Source organism: Neovison vison, chromosome 8 (genome assembly GCF_020171115.1).
Source record: "Neovison vison isolate M4711 chromosome 8, ASM_NN_V1, whole genome shotgun sequence".
Classification (NCBI taxonomy): Eukaryota; Metazoa; Chordata; class Mammalia; order Carnivora; family Mustelidae; genus Neogale; species Neogale vison.
In genome coordinates this window covers 21,937,923-21,956,289 of record NC_058098.1, presented here as the reverse complement: position 1 = coordinate 21,956,289, position 18,367 = coordinate 21,937,923, and the positions used below count along the sequence as shown (strand labels likewise).

General features: G+C 49.0%; 1 protein-coding gene across 3 annotated transcripts; it reads left to right on the top strand.

The window, feature by feature from the left end:
* The first annotated feature begins 356 nt into the window (after nt 1-356).
* Nucleotides 357-16,984, top strand: TLDC2 (TBC/LysM-associated domain containing 2). Of its 3 annotated transcripts, XM_044263078.1 has the most exons (8): nt 357-527; nt 3,493-3,595; nt 4,810-4,971; nt 5,466-5,618; nt 6,282-6,374; nt 8,258-8,353; nt 15,002-15,075; nt 16,534-16,984. In XM_044263078.1, exons 2-8 carry the CDS (start codon nt 3,563-3,565, stop codon nt 16,667-16,669), a joined length of 747 nt encoding a protein of 248 aa, XP_044119013.1. In that variant the 5' UTR covers nt 357-527; nt 3,493-3,562; the 3' UTR covers nt 16,670-16,984. The 3 variants fall into 3 exon arrangements, with proteins under 3 accessions (XP_044119013.1, XP_044119012.1, XP_044119011.1); XM_044263077.1 differs by lacking the exon at nt 6,282-6,374 and having other exon boundaries at nt 16,746-16,984; XM_044263076.1 differs by lacking the exon at nt 6,282-6,374.
* Nucleotides 16,985-18,367: the final 1,383 nt, after the last annotated feature.

The following is an 18,367-nucleotide window of genomic DNA, read 5'->3' as shown; positions in this document are numbered from 1 at the left end:
ACAGCATCGGAGTGAGGTGATCAACAGAGAGTCCCATAGCATTGCCCTTTCCTGTAGCATTTCTACCTGATAAAGCAAAGTTCCTCATGGTAGGCTTCAGGCACTGGGTGGCCCCTGACAGCTATGATGTCAGTGTCCTCCATCCCCTTGGACTGGTGAGAGCGGAGCTGGAGGTCAGAGGGTGACAAGGTCTTGTTTGTGTGTGTTTATGGGATTTGAGTTTCTGATGGGCGATAATCACTGCCAGGCTTCCTGACTGGAACGGGAGTGGGCACAAGGCCAGGGCTGCCACCCTCGAGGCAGGTATAAGAGCCAGGGAGGAGCGCCTGGAGCCTGGCTGGGGCGGAGGGGCTAGCTGCTGCTACTGGGGGGTGGGGGGTACCAGGATGCAGAGATAAAGCTGCTTTGGACAGACTGCCGGGTGGAAGAGTTCCTTCTGGAAGTGGCCCTGTCTCTCGGGCAGATGTGCTAAGGAAATCCTCGGGCTGGACAGGCTGGGAGATTGCCAGAAGCCAAGGCTTTGCAGCGTAAGTACATTTTCCCATAGTTCCTGCCTTTTCCTTGCCTGCTGAGCTACTTCTTCCCCCCATTAATGATCACGTGACCATCTGTCCCAGAAGAGCCCAGGTGGAGACTGAGTGGCCATGTGTCAGGAATTTGCACCCTGGATTTCTCAGAGGCGGTGTGGGGGGGATAGCGGTAAGCACTGTCATTTACCCACTGCTCACCAAACACCAGGCGCTCTGGGTTATCTCACTGAATTGCAAACAGAAGGATGGAGGCTGGGTCCATCATCCTAGTTCTTCAGACATTATCTTTCTTTTTAGGTTTATTTAATTCTTTATTTGAGAGAGAGGGTGTTCACGCATGCATGAGTGGGGGAAGGGGTAGAGGGAGAGAATCCTTAAGCAGACTCCCCACTGAGCAGGGTTCCATCCATGAGATCATGATCCCAACTGAAACCAAGAGCTGGATGCCTAACTGACTGAGCAACCCAGGCACCCCAGGCATTATTTTCTTTTACTCTTACAACAGCCCTATGAGGTGGTTATTAGTATTTTACAGAAGAGAAAAGTGAAGCACAGAGATGTTAATTGACTTGTCCAAGGTCACATAGTAAGAAAGTAGCAAAACCAGGATTTGAACTCCCCGACCCCAGAGACTGTACTCGTCACCACCGTGTTATACTAGTGGGGCTATGGTAAGTCTCTTTCACTTTCTGAGTGGTCATTTCCTTATCTGTAATTTAAGGGTATAAAATTTGATGATCAGAAATAGCTTTCCCTGAGATTCGCGAAAGATACCTCAAAGTGGGGCGCTGGGTGGCTCAGTGGGTTAAGCCGCTGCCTTCGGCTCAGGTCATGATCTCAGGGTCTTGGGATCGAGTCCCGCATCGGGCTCTCTGCTCAGCAGGGAGCCTGCTTCCCTCTCTCTCTCTCTCTCTGCCTGCCTCTCAGTCTACTTGTGATCTCTGTCTGTCAAATAAACAAATAAAATCTTTAAAAAAAAAAAAAAAAAAGATACCTCAAAGTGGGTCGGCTTTAAGCGCTGGGAAGCCTTCCTTCTTGGAAACATTATCAAGAACTGTAGGGGGCGCCTGGTGGTTCAGTGGGTTAAGCGTCTGCCTTCGGCTCAGGTCATGATCTCAGGGTCCAGAGATCAAGCCCCGCATCCAGCTCTCTGCTCAGTGGGGAGCCTGCTTCCCCCTCTCTCTCTGCCTGCTGCTCTGCCTACTTGTGATCTCTCTCTGTCAAATGAATAAATATTTATTAAAATAAAAAGAATTATAGGGGGCCCCTGGTGGGCTCAGTGGGTTGAGCATAAGACTTTGGGGGGGTAGGGGTCATGGTCTCTGGGTCCTAGGATTGAGCCCCATGTCAGGCTCCTGGCTCAGAAGGAAGTCTACTTGTCTCTTTCCCTCTTCCTCTGGCCCTCCTCCTGTTCATACTTGGCCTCTCTATCTGAAATAAGTAAATAAAACCTTTCTAAAAATTTTTTTATTTTTATTTATTATTATTATTTAAATTTATAAATTTATTTATTTATTTATTTATTTGACAGAGAGAGAGATCACAAGTAGGCAGAGCAGCAGGCAGAGAGAAAGGGGGAAGCAGGCTCCCTGCTGAGCAGAGAGCCCCATGTAGGGCTCGATTCCAGGACCCTGAGATCATGACCTGAGCCAAAGGCAGGGGCCCAACCCACTGAGCCACCCAGGCACCCAAATAAATAAAATCTTAAAAAAAAAAAAAAAAAAAAAAAAGAACTATATGGGAGTGCCTGGTTGGCTCAGTCAGTGGCCTGCAACAGTCGACTTTGGGGTCGTGAGTTAGAACCCTATGCTGGGTGCAGAGAGTACTTAAAAAACAAACAAACAAAAACCTGTGTATATGCCCTTTGATTCAGCATTCAACTTCTGAAGTTTATCATAAAGTATATAATTGTATTTATGAGCAGGGAATTTCACTACAGTTTTGCTTATAATCACGGAAATTAGAAGCAAACAAAATGTCCAACAGTTAAGGAATAAATGATACATCCTATGATGAGATAATACGTAGTCATTAAAAATCATGTGCTCAAAAGGTGCTGAATGTCACTGGAAAATTCTCATTTTTAAGTGGAAAAGGCACTTTATAAAATGAAAAAGACTGGAAAAAATACAGTTAAGGGTTGAGAGTTTATCTCTGAGAGATGGAATTATGAATATTTTTGTATCTCTCTTTATTCTTTTCTACATTTCTCAAACTTTCTATAATATACATGCCTTATTTTTTAAATAAGAAAAATGAAGATTTTTGTTCACTTGTTCTTTTGGTTTAGGCTTGGCTCCTTTCGAGCTTCTGTTAAAATACACCCACTGGGGGCGCCTGGGTGGCTCAGTGGGTTAAGCCGCTGCCTTCGGCTCAGGTCATGATCTCAGGGTCCTGGGATCGAGTCCCGCATCGGGCTCTCTGCTCAGCAGGGAGCCTGCTTCCTCCTCTCTCTCTCTGCCTGCCTCTCTGCCTACTTGTGATCTCTGTCAAATAAATAAATAAAATCTTTAAAAAAAAAAAATACACCCACTGGCTTTCAGAGGGAACTGAGTTGCCAGCAGTCAGTATTGTGAGGGCCTCTGAGATGGCCTCTGGTCCAATGTGTTTTGTGTGGGAAAACTGAAGCCTGAGGGTACAAGGGACTTATCCAAGGTCAGAGAGAGAACCAGAGACTCCAGACTCCCAGCCTGGAGTTCAGGCATCTGCCCAAAAGGGCCAGAATCCCTAGGATTCCAGAAGGCTAAGGAGATGGAAGGGAATCAGCTAGAATTTCCTGGGTATGGTTAATACAGGTTAGCTGCTAATTCCAAGTGAGACCTTGAATGCTGAGGGTAGGTGACCTCACAGACCTACCCAGTGACGATTCATCCTGGGAGTGACGGGAGAGAGAGAGAGCAAAGGGCAGCTGGGTGGCCAGGAGCTAGGAGGGTGTGCCCAGGCCTCTCCCTCTCATCTCTAGGCCTTAACCACAGCGCTTCCTCTCCTGGGAGAGCTCAGGACTCTTCCTACCAGGCCCTGGCTCGGACAGAATGAAAGGTCTCCGCTGGCGTTACACTCGGCTGGTAAGGGGCCCGGCTTGGGCTGGGGAGGTCAGGCCAGCAAAGTTGGGGAGGCCAGATCTCTGGCAGGGTGGGATCCGGGCTAGGATTGGATGTAGGCGGGTGCTGTGTTCCCCTTCCAAGTCCCTCTCCAGCTGCCCTGGAGTTCAGAGTTCAGGACCCGGGGACCTGGATCCCCTACCCCATGGTCCTGAGACCCCAAGGAGCACCAGTTGGAGCTCTGTCCAGAAGCCCCATGCAGCTAGGACCCCCTCCTTAGGCCTGAACCTGGGGACTAGGAAAGCAGTGTCCTGGTCATTTTTCATCCTGGAGGAGGCCTCTCCTTCTTAAGAAAAGTCCCCAGGTCATTGTGGGCAGGCGTATGTGTACACACACACACACACGCACGCACACACGCACACGCCCTCAAACACACACTCTAGCACAGAGTGGAAGCTCGATTGAATGAGTGCATGAGGCAACCCGCATCCACACCGACACACACCTATTTATACAATCCCAACTCACACTCACAACATGTTGATGGGTAAACACGCAAAGTTACTCAACACCTTCTCACACTGATTTGCCAACACAAGTCTATTTTAAGCCCACACACACCTTCCCACGGACGAACACACATCTCACACAGACCTGCACGTGCTTTCTCAGCTGCTGCATGCGTTGTCCCCCTGGCTGACAGGGAAGCCTCTGGCCCTCATTCCTTTTCTTTGTAAAATGAGGAGAGTAAGGAGAACATTCTTAAGATTCTTGGGAAAATATAGAGAGAGATGCACAGCAAGCACCCAGTCAGGCCTGGTCAAGGGTGCGCTGACGGACATCGGCCGCTGTCTGTGTTGTTATTGTTCGGATTATTGATATTATTATCCTGTTTCAAGTGCAGACACACACGGCTGTAGCCCTCAGGGCTGGGCGGGGCTGGGCTGCCACCTGCCCTTCTCCCTGCCCCTGAGCTTCGAACTTGATCCTTGGCATCTGCTCTGGATCTAGAGCGGGCTGGCAGACAAACCACAGAGTCCGCGGTGGCCACATCTGATGGGCGTGTGTACCCTTGACCTTGGGCTGGCAGGGGCGGGTCTTGTCAGCCATGGGCACCAGCCTCCTCTGTCTGGGGTGGAGGTGGCTGGGGCCTGAGCAGGGGTGATGAGACAGCCGAGGCTTTTGTCTCCGAAGACATGGAAGCCGGTGTCTCCTTGTCCCTCTTTGTGTCTTCACAGCCCAGCCAGGTGGAGGATGCTCTGTCTGTGGAGGAGGGTGAGGAGGAGGAAGAGGAGACAGCCCCAGCCCCAGCCCCGGTCTCAGCTCCGGCTCCTGAAGATCCGGTGGAGCCCCAGCTGGCAGAAGCCAGCCAGGTCCTAGGAGCCTCGGAGATTAGGCAGGTTCGGGCGCAGTGCCAGGAGTCTCAGGGTCCCGCCCTCCGGCCCTACCCCAGCCAGGTCCAGGGACACCTGGGGTCGCTCCTGCTGTGTCCCAAGACCCAGGGGGAAGGTGGAAGGATGAGGTAGGGAGGCTTAGACGGAGGGATTCAGCATCTCATCTATTCTCCAGCCTCTAGGGACCAAGGTGACCAAGGGGAGGAAGTCCTGAGAGAGAGCTGACCTTGGTTCAAATCCCAGCTCTGCCACTTGCTCCCCATGTGGCCTTTAGGCAAGTTGCTTTACCTCCCTGAGCCTAATTTTCTTCAACCATAAAATGGGAATGATACTCCCTCTCTAATGGGCTCTTGGAAACCGTAAACTCCTCTGGTATCCATAACATCACATGCCTGTGTGAGTGGGGCCTGTTCAACCTCAGTCTTTCTGGGACCCTGCGGGCAGGGTGGAAGGAGGGGGGAGGATGCAGATTCCCTGCTTACCTCCAGCCCTGTTCCTAGCTCAGCCTCCACCTCCCCGCCAGAGTCTTGGGACATCCCTGGAGCCTGGCCTTCTGCACATCGAGAGATGGCTTCAGCCTGCGGAGCCTGTACAGGCAGATGGAAGGCCACAGTGGGCCGGTGCTGCTGGTGCTGAGGGACCAGGATGGGCAGGTAAGGTGGGCCCTGGCCCCACCCAACCACACAATGGGGGCCCTGCTCCAGGGCAACCTCAGGGGTGGGAGGCAGAGGTGACAGCCTGTCACTTGCAAGGGACAATGATGAAGACATTGAGACCTCCCCTGTTGAGAGCCCTTCCTTCCTCTCTTCCTTCCTTCCTTCTTTCCTTCCTTCCCTAATTCAGCTATTCAACACATGTACATTAAGCACTTACTATGTGTGAGCTTAGATGTGGATGTGGATGAGAGCAAGGTCAAGAGAGAAGTGGTTCCAGCCCTCTTGGAGCTACAGGCCTACTAGGGAGGCAGGCCAGAGGTGAAGCAAATAATAAACTGGGGAGACATCTCAAGAGGGGGCTCTACACCTTAATGAACCATTTATGCTTGAAAACACCCGCCTGTTAGTTGGGGGCTAAAAGGGAAAGCCAGCTATGAGGAGGCTGCCTCGGACCTTGGGAGGGCATGGTCTCAGATCCCTGTTGTCTCACCAAGGCTAGGGGTGGGGGGTGTGGATCTTGCCAGGCACCAGGCTCTCTTGATGGGGGCCAGGGGAGGGGGTAAATGCTGGTTTCAATTGCTCTTCCATGGGAGGAACATGTTAGAAATCCTGAGAGTCCCCGAGGACACTCATGTACACAGGCGCTCCTTCCGTCTCAAGACACCAATATCAAGGAACTTCCACCTCAAGGCCACGGAGCTCACGTCTTCAAGATGGAGCTCCTTCCTTAGCAGAATGCCACTGACCGTGGAGGTGATTCCTTATATTAAGCCAAAACCGACTCCCCATGGCTGCCTCCCAGTGGTCCTGCCTCTGCCCCTCAACACTCTGTATGAGAGGGAAAACTTTTTTTTTTTTTAAAGATTTTTTGTATTTATTTGACAGAGAGAACTCACAAGTAGATGGAGAGGTAGGCAGAGAGAGAGAGGGAAGCAGGCTCCCTGCTGAGCAGAGAGCCCGATGCGGGACTCGATCCCAGGACCCTGAGATCATGACCTGAGCCGAAGGCAACGGCTTAACCCACTAAGCCACCCAGGCGCCCAAGAGAGGGAAAACTTCAAGTCCATCAACTATCCCATGGGAGAAAATGGCCAAGTGAATTATGGCTCTGTTTCATAGTGAACTATTATTACCAAGGGCTGGAAAGAAAGATTATGTAAAGCCATAACTATTAAAAGTGTTGTTTTTATTTTTATTTATTTATTTAAGAGGTTATTTTTGTAAGTAATCTCTCTACCCGATGTGGGGCTTGAACTCACAACCCCAAGATCAAGAGTTGCATGCTTCACCGACTGAGCCAGTCAGGCGCCCCAAGTTTTTGTTCCTAAAGCAGGATATGAAAGGTACTTTTGGGCCAATGGAGAAAATGTATTAGGAACTGGATACTAGATAGTATTATGGAATTACTGTTAATTTTTTTAGGTGAGATGATGGTATTGTGGTCATACATGAGAAAAATCCCCATTCTTTTTTTTTTTTTAATCTTTTTGTTTGTTTATTTCTTTGACACACACAGAGAGAGAGAGAGAGAGAGATCACAAGTAGGCAGGCAGAGAGAGAGAGAGGGAAGCAGGCTTCCTGCAGAGCAGAGAGTCCAATGCGGGACTCGATCCCAGGACCCTGAGATCATGACCTGAGCCGAAGGCAGAGGCTTAACCCACTGAGCCACCCAGGCACCCTGAGAAAAATCCCCATTCTTAGGAGCTGAACCATTTAGAGGTGAAAGACTTGTAGTATCTGCAACTTACTATCCAACAGAACAGCAATATATATAAGGAGCAAGAAAGTAAATATGGAGAACACATGAATGCACATGGAGGGTATCTGTACCTGCCTTTGCTTTTCTGTGTATTTGAACTTTTATAAAGAAAAACGAAAGGGGGAGGGCGGTTACAAAACAGAGGTATCGGGCGCCTGGCTGGCTCAGTTGGAAGAGCGTGCAGCTCTTGATCTCAGGGTCATGAGTTTGAGCCCCACCTTGGGTGTAAAGATTACTTAAATAAATAAAACTTAAAAAAAAAAACAGATGTACTGTAGATCTGGTTTTCAGTATAAGAATATACACACTGGGAGCGGCACGTGGGTGGCTCAGTGGGTTAAGCCGCTGCCTTTGGCTCAGGTCATGCTCTCAGGGTCCTGGGATGGAGTCCCCCATCAGGCTCTCTGCTCAGCAGGGAGCCTGCTTCCTCCTATCTCTCTCTGCCTGCCTTTCTGCCTACTTGTGATCTCTGTCTGACAAATAAATAAATAAAATCTTTAAAAAAAAAATAAGAATATATACACTGGCATTAAACAGTTGCTGGAAGGAAACTCAGCAAAACGTTACAGTCACCCTGCAGAGCAGAAGGGGGCATTGGAATGACTTTAGTTTCTCTTTCTGCTTGTCTATAACTTCTAATACTTTTCTACAAGGATTACTTTCACAAAATAAGCACGTTTAAGAAAAACTAGGAAGACGCCAGCAAGAGTTCTTCCTTAGGGAATATTAAAGGAAAAGGACAGGCATTGATGGGCCCATGCGTCCCTCCCCACCCCCCAGCTCTGTCCCAGGCTCCCTGGGTGCCCCGCTGGATAAGCCTATATTACTAAGCTTCACTCCCCGTCAGCTGCCACAGTAAAGCTCTTCTGCTTTCCAGATGTTTGGAGCCTTCTCTTCCTCCGCCATTCGACTCAGCAAAGGCTTCTATGGTACCGGCGAGACCTTCCTCTTCTCCTTCTCCCCACAGCTAAAGGTGAAATTCCCAGGGAGGAGGGAGGGGCGGTTTTGTAAAGATCCTGTGGCCCCAGTGGCCCCTAGCTCTATCCCCCATCCTCCAGTGCTTGGTATCCCTCCATCTTTCCACAGAAGGAACAGGACAGGCCAGTGGTGGGCAGGGCATCCCCCTTGGCCCTGTTTATGTTAATTTCTTACAGTGCTCACTAGGTCCCTGGTGACCCCAGACTGGCTCATAAAGGAAGAGGGGCGTTGCTCACCCAACACAGGCTGCAAAGACAAGATGGGTCCAAGTGCAGGTAGAGCTGTGGGTGTACAGGTAGGAAGACAAAGACAGACACATCCAGTGACTTCAGTCTTCTTATGAAGTGGGGGCTGAGGTCATCGGCTAAGAGAGAGGTTGGGAGAGAGAGCGTACAGGCTGAGCAAAGAGAAGGCATCAAATCGTCATCACAGGAGTGGAGAGGGAGGCCTCCCGGAGAGAACCAGAGAAACAGAAAGACAGCGAGGCAGCGTGAACTGGAGGTAGGGCCATCAGCTTAAAGGCAAGCTCGTGCCCTGGGCACGTGTTTTCCACCAGCCATGTTCAGCTCTTGGGTTCTGGCATGGAGAAAGTGGCTGGGAGGGCTCCTCCAGGATGGGGCTTTCGCCATGCTAGTGTGACCAAGGGAGAGGGGGAAGCAGAAGATGAAGGGAATGGAAATGTAAAATGGACCACAGGATCTAGTCTGGACTTGTGGAGGAAGGACAGCCAGGGAGACTGAAGGACAATGAGACGAAGATGAAAACAACAGTTGACAGGTGGCCTTGTGGTCAGAGACTTGGAGCAAGGACACCAGCTGAGCCATGTGTTGGAATATAAGATCCAAGAGAGAGGGTCATCGGAAAACAGTCCGGGAAGGACAGGTTCCTGGGTGTGGACAGAGGGGACAGTGGCCGAGGTGGGGTAAGAAATCCCCAGCACTGGAAAAGGAAGGGCACTGAAGGCAGGGACAGGATGGGTCTGTGCAGATGGCGAAGTTCACCAAGGACACTGGCAAGAATGAGGAAGGAGGGAAGGATGGTGAGCCCGATCTTAAGCCTCTAATTCATGGTGACTGGCGACTAGGAGATGGGTGAATGACAGAGACAGGACTGGTGGAGTCAGAGGGTACTTGCTGCCTTTTGAAGCAAGGTTTTTGAAGGCGGGAGGGGGATAGTCCCCGACATTTCCCATCTAAAACTTTTCTGTCTCTGAGCTATTTATTGGATAAGACGCTGAGCGTTGCAGGCTTGGCATGCAGCACACTACTTTTACTGCTCATAAAAATAGTCGCAGCTAACTGGGTGCTAGTGTACCACCTGCCAGGCACTATTCTGAGACATTCACAAATTAGCGCGTTTAATCATGACAACATTCCTCTGAGGTACATACTATTATCGGCCCCAGTTAGCGTTGAGGAAACGGAGGCACAGAGAACTTGAGCGACTTGCTCGTCAGGGGTAAGGACGGGATGCAGAAACAGGCGCTGGGGCTTGAACTCAGCCACGGCTAGGCTGCCTCTCTAAACAACAGATGGAGACGCTCTCCGGCTTACAGAGGAGACGCGATCACAATATAGAGGGATAAGGGCTGTGGAAGAAACGCAAGGAGAAGTGCCTGTATGGAACGGGGGTGGGGAGATCCAAGGGGACTTCCTAGAGGAGGAGCTTCTTGAATCGGGTCTTGATGGACAACCAAGATCACCAGGTGCTGAAGGGCAAAAGGGAGCAGTCTTCTTGGAGCATGTGAAAATAACTGCAGAGTAATTGGAAAGGGGACAGTGCCCCTTTAGGAACCCAGCAGATGAATGGGTAGAGGGTCAGAGTGTGTGAAGGAGGACATATCCCCTTGCACTCCCATTGCATGCCCTCATGAAATATTTGTTCAGCAGATGAAGAACTAGGGGCACAGGGGTGGATCAGTTGGTTGAGCGACTGCCTTCGGCTCAGGTCATGATCCTGGAGTCCCGGGATCAAGTCCCGCATCGGGCTCCCAGCTCCATGGGGAATCTGCTTCTCCCGCTGACCTTCTCCCCACTCATGCTCCCTCTAACTCTCTCTCTCTCGCTCTCTCAAATAAATATATAAAATCTTAAAAAAAAAAAAAAAAAGTTAGGGGCACCTGGCTGGCTCAGTGGGTTAAGCCTCTGCCTTCGGCTCAGGTCATGATCTCAGGGTGCTGGGATCGAGCCCCACATCGGGCTCTCTGCTCAGCAGGGAACCTGCTTCCCTCTCTCTCTCTGCCTGCCTCTCTGCCTATTTGTGATCTCTCTCCATGTCAAATAAATAAATAAACAAAATCTTAAAAAAAAAAAAAAAGATGAAAAACTAGTTCCAGATGTTTTTGTTTGCTATGAGAGACCTCCCCTCCAATGCATGGACCTACAGATAGACTCAGCCACACAATTATTGGTTCCATGACAAGGAGGTCACAAGCACCTATGGACTCCTTGCTAAAAGCAAAACACAAGGTATCTATTTCATTGTCTCCATCAGCCAGCCTGGTAATCGTTCCAGGAAACAGGAAAGGGGTTCCTTGTTCCAAGGAAACACATGCTGGCTTCCAATTACCACTCACCTTCCTGTGTTCACATACTAGATCCTAAAGTTCTTGGATTTTCTTCCTGCTACACTGACTACTCCTCGGCAGAGTCTTTCATTGGTTCCTCCTTACCTCCACAACATTTGGACGTCAGAGGGTCCCAAAGCAAAGTTTTTGGTTCTTGTCTCTTCTCTACCCTCATTTCTTTCAAGGTCTCATCCATTCTCACCACTGTGCATGCCGTCCACGTGCTGATGGCCTCTGCCCCTGGACTCCAAACTGACATATATACAACTACTACCCAGAGTTTTTGCTTGGGCGTCAAGCCTGGCATTTCAAGCCTCACAGGTCACAAACTGAGTTCCTGACTTCCCCCCACAAAATCTGCCCCTCCTGCCATCTCCCCCAATGAAGTTAATGGCTCCATCTTTCCTACCACTGAGACCAAAAATTTGGGGGTCTTTTTTTTTTTTCTTTTTTAAGATTTTATTTATTTGACACAGAGAGAGATCACAAGTAGGCAGAGAGGCAGGCGGGGGCGGGGTGCAGAGCAGGCTCCCTGCTGAGCAAAGAGCCTGATGTGGGGCTCGATCCCAGGACCCTGAGACCATGACCCAGGCTGAAGGCAGAGGTTTAACCCACTGAGCCACCCAAGAACCCCAATTTGGGGGTCTTCGATGCCTATCTGTCACAGTCTACACCTGAGTTGTCAATGAACCCTAATGGCTCTGCCTTCTCGATCTATATCCAGGACTCACCGCGTCCTTCGGTGTCTCCTGGTTCAAGCCCGCACAATTATTGTCCTCGTTCCTGCTATACCCCTCTTTAAAGGGTCTCCCTGCTTCCACCCCAGTCATCAAAAAACCTGGAGTGTTCCTTTCTTCCTCCTAAAGATTATTTATTTATTTATTCGAGGGAGGGGGGAAGAGAGAGAGAATGAGCACAGGTGAGGAGAGGCAGAGGGAGAGGGAGAAGCAGACTCCCTGCCGGCCAGGGAGCCTGATGTGGGCTTCATCCCAGGACTCCAGGATCCTGACCTGAGCTGAAGGCAGACACTTAACAGACTGAGCCAGCCAGGCACCCCTAGAGTTTTCCTTTTGAAAGGTAAGCCAGGGCATGTCACTCCTTTGCTCCAAGCTGCCAGTAGCTTCCTTTCTTAGAGTAAAGCCAGTATTTATAATAACCTACAAGGCCTGGGGCGTCTGAGTGGCTCAGTTGGTTAATATCTGCCTTTGGCTTGGGCCATGATCTCGGGGTCCTGGGATCCAGACCCACATCGGGCTCCCTGCTCAGCCTGCTTCTCCCTCTCCCTCCACTAGTCCCCCACCATCTTGTGTTCTTTCTTTCTCTCTCTCTCTCAGGTAAATAAAATCTTAAAAATATATATAACAACCTACAAGACCCTACATCTTCTGGTCTTTCTCTTATTTTGTTTCTTATTATTTTTCCTTTCCCTCACTCTGCTCTAGCTACATTGAGTTCTGAGCTAGCCCTTAAACATGCAGGCCTGCTCCTACCTCAGGGCCTTTGCACATGCTGTTCTGCCTAGATTGCCTTCTACCGGATCACCACATGGCTCAGGTCTCACCTCCTTTAGGATTCTGCTCAAATGTCACCATCTCAGAGAGGCTGTCTATGACCAACTAATTTAAATTTATAACACTCCATTCTTCGAAAACCCTTCTTGTCCTTCTCTACTTTTTTATCCTTAGCATTTGTCAATATACTATTTATTTTACTTAGTAACCTGCCTCCACCTACTGGAATAGGAGCCCCATGAAGGCAGGAATTTTTGTCTGTTATATTCACCATTCTACCCAGTACATAAAACAATGACTGGTACTAAATGTTAAAAAAAAATTTTTTTTTTGAATGAAATGAATTTTTTTTTTTTAAAGATTGTATTTATTTGGGACAGAGAGAGAGAAAGAGAGAGAGAATGAACATGGGGGAGGGGAGGTCAGAGGGAGAAGCAGACTCCCTGCTAAGTAGGCAGCCCCATGTGGGACTCCATCCTGGGACTCCAGGATCATGACCTGAGCTCAAAGCAGTTGCTTAACCTACTGAGCTACCCAAGCGCCGGAAATGAATTATTTTAACAGGGGCTGTTTTTCCAGCCCCATCTTGGAATCCTGTGTTTTGTTTTGTTTTGTTTTGTAATTGGGTAATTTTTTTTTTTTTTTTTAATTTATTTATTTGAGGGACGCCTGGGTGGCGCAGTTGGTTGGACGACTGCCTTTGGCTCAGGGCGTGATCCTGGAGTCCCAGGATCGAGTCCCACATCAGGCTCCCAGCTCCATGGGGAGTCTGCTTCGCTCTCTGACCTTCTCCTCACTCATGCTCTCTCTCACTGTCTCTCTCTCAAATAAAAAATAAATAAAATCTTTAAAAAAAATTTATTTATTTGACAGAGAGATCACAAGTAGGCAGAGAGGCAGGCAGAGAGAGAGAGAGGAGGAAGCAGGCTCCCCGCTGAGCAGAGAGCCCGATGCGGGACTCGATCCCAGGACCCTGAGATCATGACCTGAGCCGAAGGCAGCGGCTTAACCCACTGAGCCACCCAGGCGCCCTGTAATTGGGTAATCTTTGCCTATCTTCTTTCTTTTGGCACCTCTTGTGTTCTTTACGCATTCTCAGTGGCTCCTTGATGGCGATTAGAAATGGCACCACAAACAGGGTCTTCGTTTCTTCTGTAGCAATGTTTATCTTACTCCTTCAAGTCTGAAGGTCACATTCTTCAGTGAAAGTAGAGAAGGAACTGAATGATTCTGTCTTTTCATGGTCACTTGTTCATATTATCTCATCTCTTGTGAGCCCAGGGCTTATTTATTAGTCTATTTTCTTGCTAAAAATCTTTTGGCTGCTCATAGCATTTTTTTTTTTAAGATTTTATTTATTTATTTGACAGAGATCACAAGTAGGCAGAGAAGCAGGCAGAGAGAGGAGGAAGCAGGCTCCCTGCTCAACAGAGAGCCCGAGGGCCCGATCCCAGGACTCTGGGATCATGACCTGAGCCAAAGGCAGAGGCTTTAACCCACTGAGCCACCCAGGTGCACCTCTAAAAGTATTTTTATTGGTCAAATTGACTCTTGAATAATTTGCTCATTCAACAGACATCTCTACCACGCCTTGGGAATTTTGCTGGGCATCCAGACAGCTTACAGGTGGATCGAATAATGGCACGTCCTTATGAACAGGGTCATCTCTAAGAGTGCTAAATGCTGAGGAAAAGTTAACAGGGCCTGGGAGGAAGGGCTACGTTAGACAGGGTGACCCAGGAAACTTCTATGCGAGGACATTTGGGCTGAAAGATGAAAAGTGGGCCATTTCAGGATTTGGAGAAAAATCGTTCTCAGTAGAGGGATCAGCAAGTGTGAAGGTCCTGTAGCAGAACAGCTTTGGGTGTCCCAGGGACAGCAAGGCCAGTGTAGGCAAAGTACAGTCAGTAGGGGAAGGAGAGGTCAGAGAGGAAAGCTGGGCTTCCAGCTAGACTAAGGGGTTGGATTGTATTTCCATCGCAGTGGGGAGCTCTCCGAGGGCTTTAGGCAGAGGAATGGTAATATCCGATCACATGACAGAGCGGAGATGGGCTGTGGGCAGGAGACTGGAAGCAGGGATGTGTAAGGCGGCTGTGAGCTAGTGAGGAGTGACTGGCAGGGATTGGGTGGGCACGAGTGGAGATGGACATGGACAAGATAGAAATGGGGGTAGTCTGGGTGTGTCTTTGGGGGTGGGGCCCACACGACCTGCTCAGGAACGGAGCATGAGGAGTGTGTGGAAGTGGGCAGGCTCCAGCAAGAGAAGAGGAAACAGCTCATGGCAGAATCAGGGCCCAGCTCCTGACCGGGACCGGGACCTTCCTCCTTCTCTCTCCAGCTTTGGAAGCAGGATGCTTCCTTGTGGGAACTCAGACTGGAAGGCAAGAGGTGAAATCTGGGGAAAATGGAAAGAAATATTGTCAGGGGCCAGGGTGCTTCTTGATGCTTAGCTGGGGCTTGGGCCTGGATGTTCCGTTCCCTCCACGACACTGCCACCCTGTGGTGCGGAGTCAAACTGCAAGGGCAGGACTCCCCCAGTAACCCAGCTTTTCTCCTGTCATCCCAGGTCTTTAAGTGGACAGGAAGCAACTCTTTCTTTGTGAAAGGAGACTTGGATTCACTGATGATGGGCAGCAGCAGGTCCGTGTCTCAGTCCTCCCGGGGTCTTGGGGTAGTCTGGGTTCTGGTCCCTCTCCTGTCCGGAAAGGCTGGGCTAGGCTGCCCCAGAGGAGAGGCTGATGGTAAATTTCCAGGCCTCTCCCTTCAACACTGCCTGGGTGCTGCCTAGTCCCCCAGCCAGATCCCTCAAACCTCCTCCTAACACTGAGGGGAAAGGATGGCATGGACTATCCTCCAACGTCTTTACAGTTGATGACAGCTTAGTCTGTGTGCATGTGATTTGGGCAACAGCATTCTGCATGGTTGGATGAGGCTAGAGTCAGGGGCTGGGAGGCTAAATCAGGATGCATAACTCACTGGAGGAAGGCAGGCATCTGCCCAAGAAAACAGCGTGCGCATGCGTGTGTACGTGTGCACGTGTGAATCTGTTGGGCAGATGACCACTCATCATTAGGAAGAAAAAGTTAGCCTTACTCCTGGTGAGACCCCCAGATTCAGGCAGAATAAATCAGAATAAATCTTATCTCAAGGGCAAAGATGAAAGCAGTGTTTGACTAGTACCAGGCAAGTTCTTTGCCCACCCAACTCCCTGAAGAGCCTCTACAGAGATAGTCTGGCACAGAACATACAAGCCATTGCTGATTTGCAGTAACCTACTTCCCAGCCCCAGCCTGGTTTGCTGTCCAGTGAGAGGATTAGAATGGATGCTTTCTGAAGTGTTTTGGGCTGAGTCCGTGCCTTAAGAGTCACTCCTTTGTTTAAGTATAGCCATCTTTAAAATGTCCCATATGTTCTAAAACTTGACTGTGGACAGTGGTGCACCACTGTATATATTTATTAAAATCATTTAAATTTAGGGGTGTCTGTGTGTATGTGTTGGGCAGATGAATGGGTCAGTTGTTAAGCATCTGCCTTCAGCTCAGGTCATGATCCCAGGGTCCTGGTCCCTGCTCAGCAAGAAAGTTCTTGCTTGGTGGGAAGCCTGCTTCTCCCTCTCCCACTCTCCCTGCTTGTGTTCCCTCTTTGATTGTCTTTGCCAAATAGATGAATAAAATCTTTTCTTTTTAAATAAAGATTTTATTTATTCATTTGACACAGAGAGAGAGAGAGATCACAAGTGCGCAGAGAGAGGAGGAAGCAGGCTCGTTGCTGAGCAGAGAGCCGGATGCGGGCCTTGATCCAGGACCCCGGGAACATGACCCAAGCCGGAGGCAGAGGCTTCAACCCACTGAGCCAGCCAGGTGCCCCTAGATGAATAAAATCTTAAAAAAAAAAAAAAAAATTTATTTTAAAAATGCTCCAAATGCTATGGGGAACAACAGGTGGGATTCCCAACAATTCTGGATATAAATTGGTTTAAAGGAAGGTGAAATAGGCAAAACTGTGCTGTGGTCATGGTGAGGCCAGTGGCTGATGGTGTAGACCTAGAATACCAACATCCAGGAGTGAGTCATGCCAAGGGTTTTCTCTTCTCTTTAGTGGCCAGTTTGGGCTGTGGTTGGATGGAGACTTGTACCGTGGGGGAAGCCACCCTTGTGCAACTTTCAATAATGAGGTACTGGCCCGACAAGAGCAGTTCTGCATCAAGGAGCTGGAGGCCTGGGTCCTGAGCTGAAGACCCCGTGGGGGGCAGCTTCCTGAAGCAACAAATGCTCAGACCTGCTCATGAATGCCTTCTGGATCCTTCTTAGAGAGGGCTGCCCATTTTCTCAGAAACCTGGATGACTATGGCTATGACCAGACCTCCTCACGGCCTGGGGACCCGAGACAGTCCTGCAAGCAAGCTATGTTCTCCGGTAGAGGTGACTGAAGGAGTAAAAGGGACTCACACCTCATCTGAGCTGCACAAAGAGCCTCATGAAATTTCTTTTTATTTATTTATTTTTTAAAGTAGGCTCCACGCCCAGCATGGGGTTCAACCTCATGACCCTAAGATCAAGAATCCCATGTTTCACTGACTTGAGCCAGCCAGCCACCCCACTGAAATTTCTTCTTAGAAATTACACAACTGGGGTGCCTGGATGGCTCAGTGGGTTAGCCTCTGCCTTCGGCTCAGGTCATGATCTCAGGGTCCTGGGATCGAGCCCCGCATCATGTTCTCTGCTCAGCGGGGAGCCTGCTTCCCCCTCTCTCTCTGCCTGCTGCTCTGCATACTTGTGATCTTACTCTGTGTCAAATGAATAAATAAAATCTTTAAAAAAAGAGAAATTATACAATACATGTTGATTGTAGAAAAAATAGAGGACTTTTAAAAAAATTAAAATTGCCTAAAAGTCAACCACTCCCCAAAACCCTAACATTTTCATTTTCATATACACCCTTCCGGACAATTTTCCATGGAGATACACACACACACACACACACACACACACACATCTCTTATGAGAATGGGATTCTAGGGGTGCCTGGGTGGCTCAGTTGGTTAAGTGGCTGTCTTTTTGGCTCAGGTCCTGATTCCAGGGTCCTGGGATTGAGTCCCATGTTGGTCTCCCTGCTCAGTGGGGAGCCTGCTTCTCCCTCTGCCTGTCCCTCCCCCTCCCCCGCTCCAGCGCATGCTCTCTCTCAGTCAAATAAATAAATAAAATCTTGAAAAAAGAGAGAGAGAGAGAGAAAAGAAAATGGGATTCTATTCTGGATGTTTTAGAAATAATTTTAACTTCATACGGTCAAACCATAGACACCTGGGCTCAACTGGTGAAACTAATAAAGACTCGAGTAGCATCTTTCTTTTTCTAGAACACTGAGGGCTTCCTATCAGCCACCCGCATACTGGGTGCTTGCAAATCTCTAGTTTCACAAGGAAGATATGAAAGCAGCAAATGAAAGATATGCTTATTTGGATAAAGAAGTTGGAGTCTCTGTAGATGGGAACCTAGGGCAGGTTAAAAAGGAGGAAAGATATGTTTCCTGACACAAGAGCTCAAGAAATGAAGAAACATCCATATCCCTTCCCATGACAATGCCTGCCTCCTGCCAGAAAACCAAATAACATAAGTCCTGTTAAATATCATCCCTTCTCTTGCAAACCAAACATAGCATGGACATAGCACACATCTTGGCAGATCCCTAGACCAATTTCCTTTGCACAATAGGGTCCAGACTGGGCACACAAGTGTGAGAGGACGTCATTAAGGAAAATACCTTCGGTTTCAAGATGGAGATACATTCATGGAGCTTTATTGCAGCTGTTTCCCTCACCCAGATGAAGTAACCAATCATTTAAACTCGCAGTTCTTCCATTCTCAAGGTGACAACAGGTCAGTAACTCTAGAGGTTAAGTTGTTAAAAATCTCAGTTTTTATACAAATAGTGA

Bases quoted from the DNA above. Each gene is read 5' to 3' on its own strand.
- TLDC2 (XM_044263078.1), top strand. From the start codon at position 3,563: ATGAAAGGTCTCCGCTGGCGTTACACTCGGCTG. The intron at 3,596-4,809 runs GTAAGGGGCCCG...GTGTCTTCACAG, and splicing joins GCTGGCGTTACACTCGGCTG to CCCAGCCAGGTGGAGGATGC. The intron at 8,354-15,001 runs GTGAAATTCCCA...CTGTCATCCCAG, and splicing joins CCTTCTCCCCACAGCTAAAG to GTCTTTAAGTGGACAGGAAG.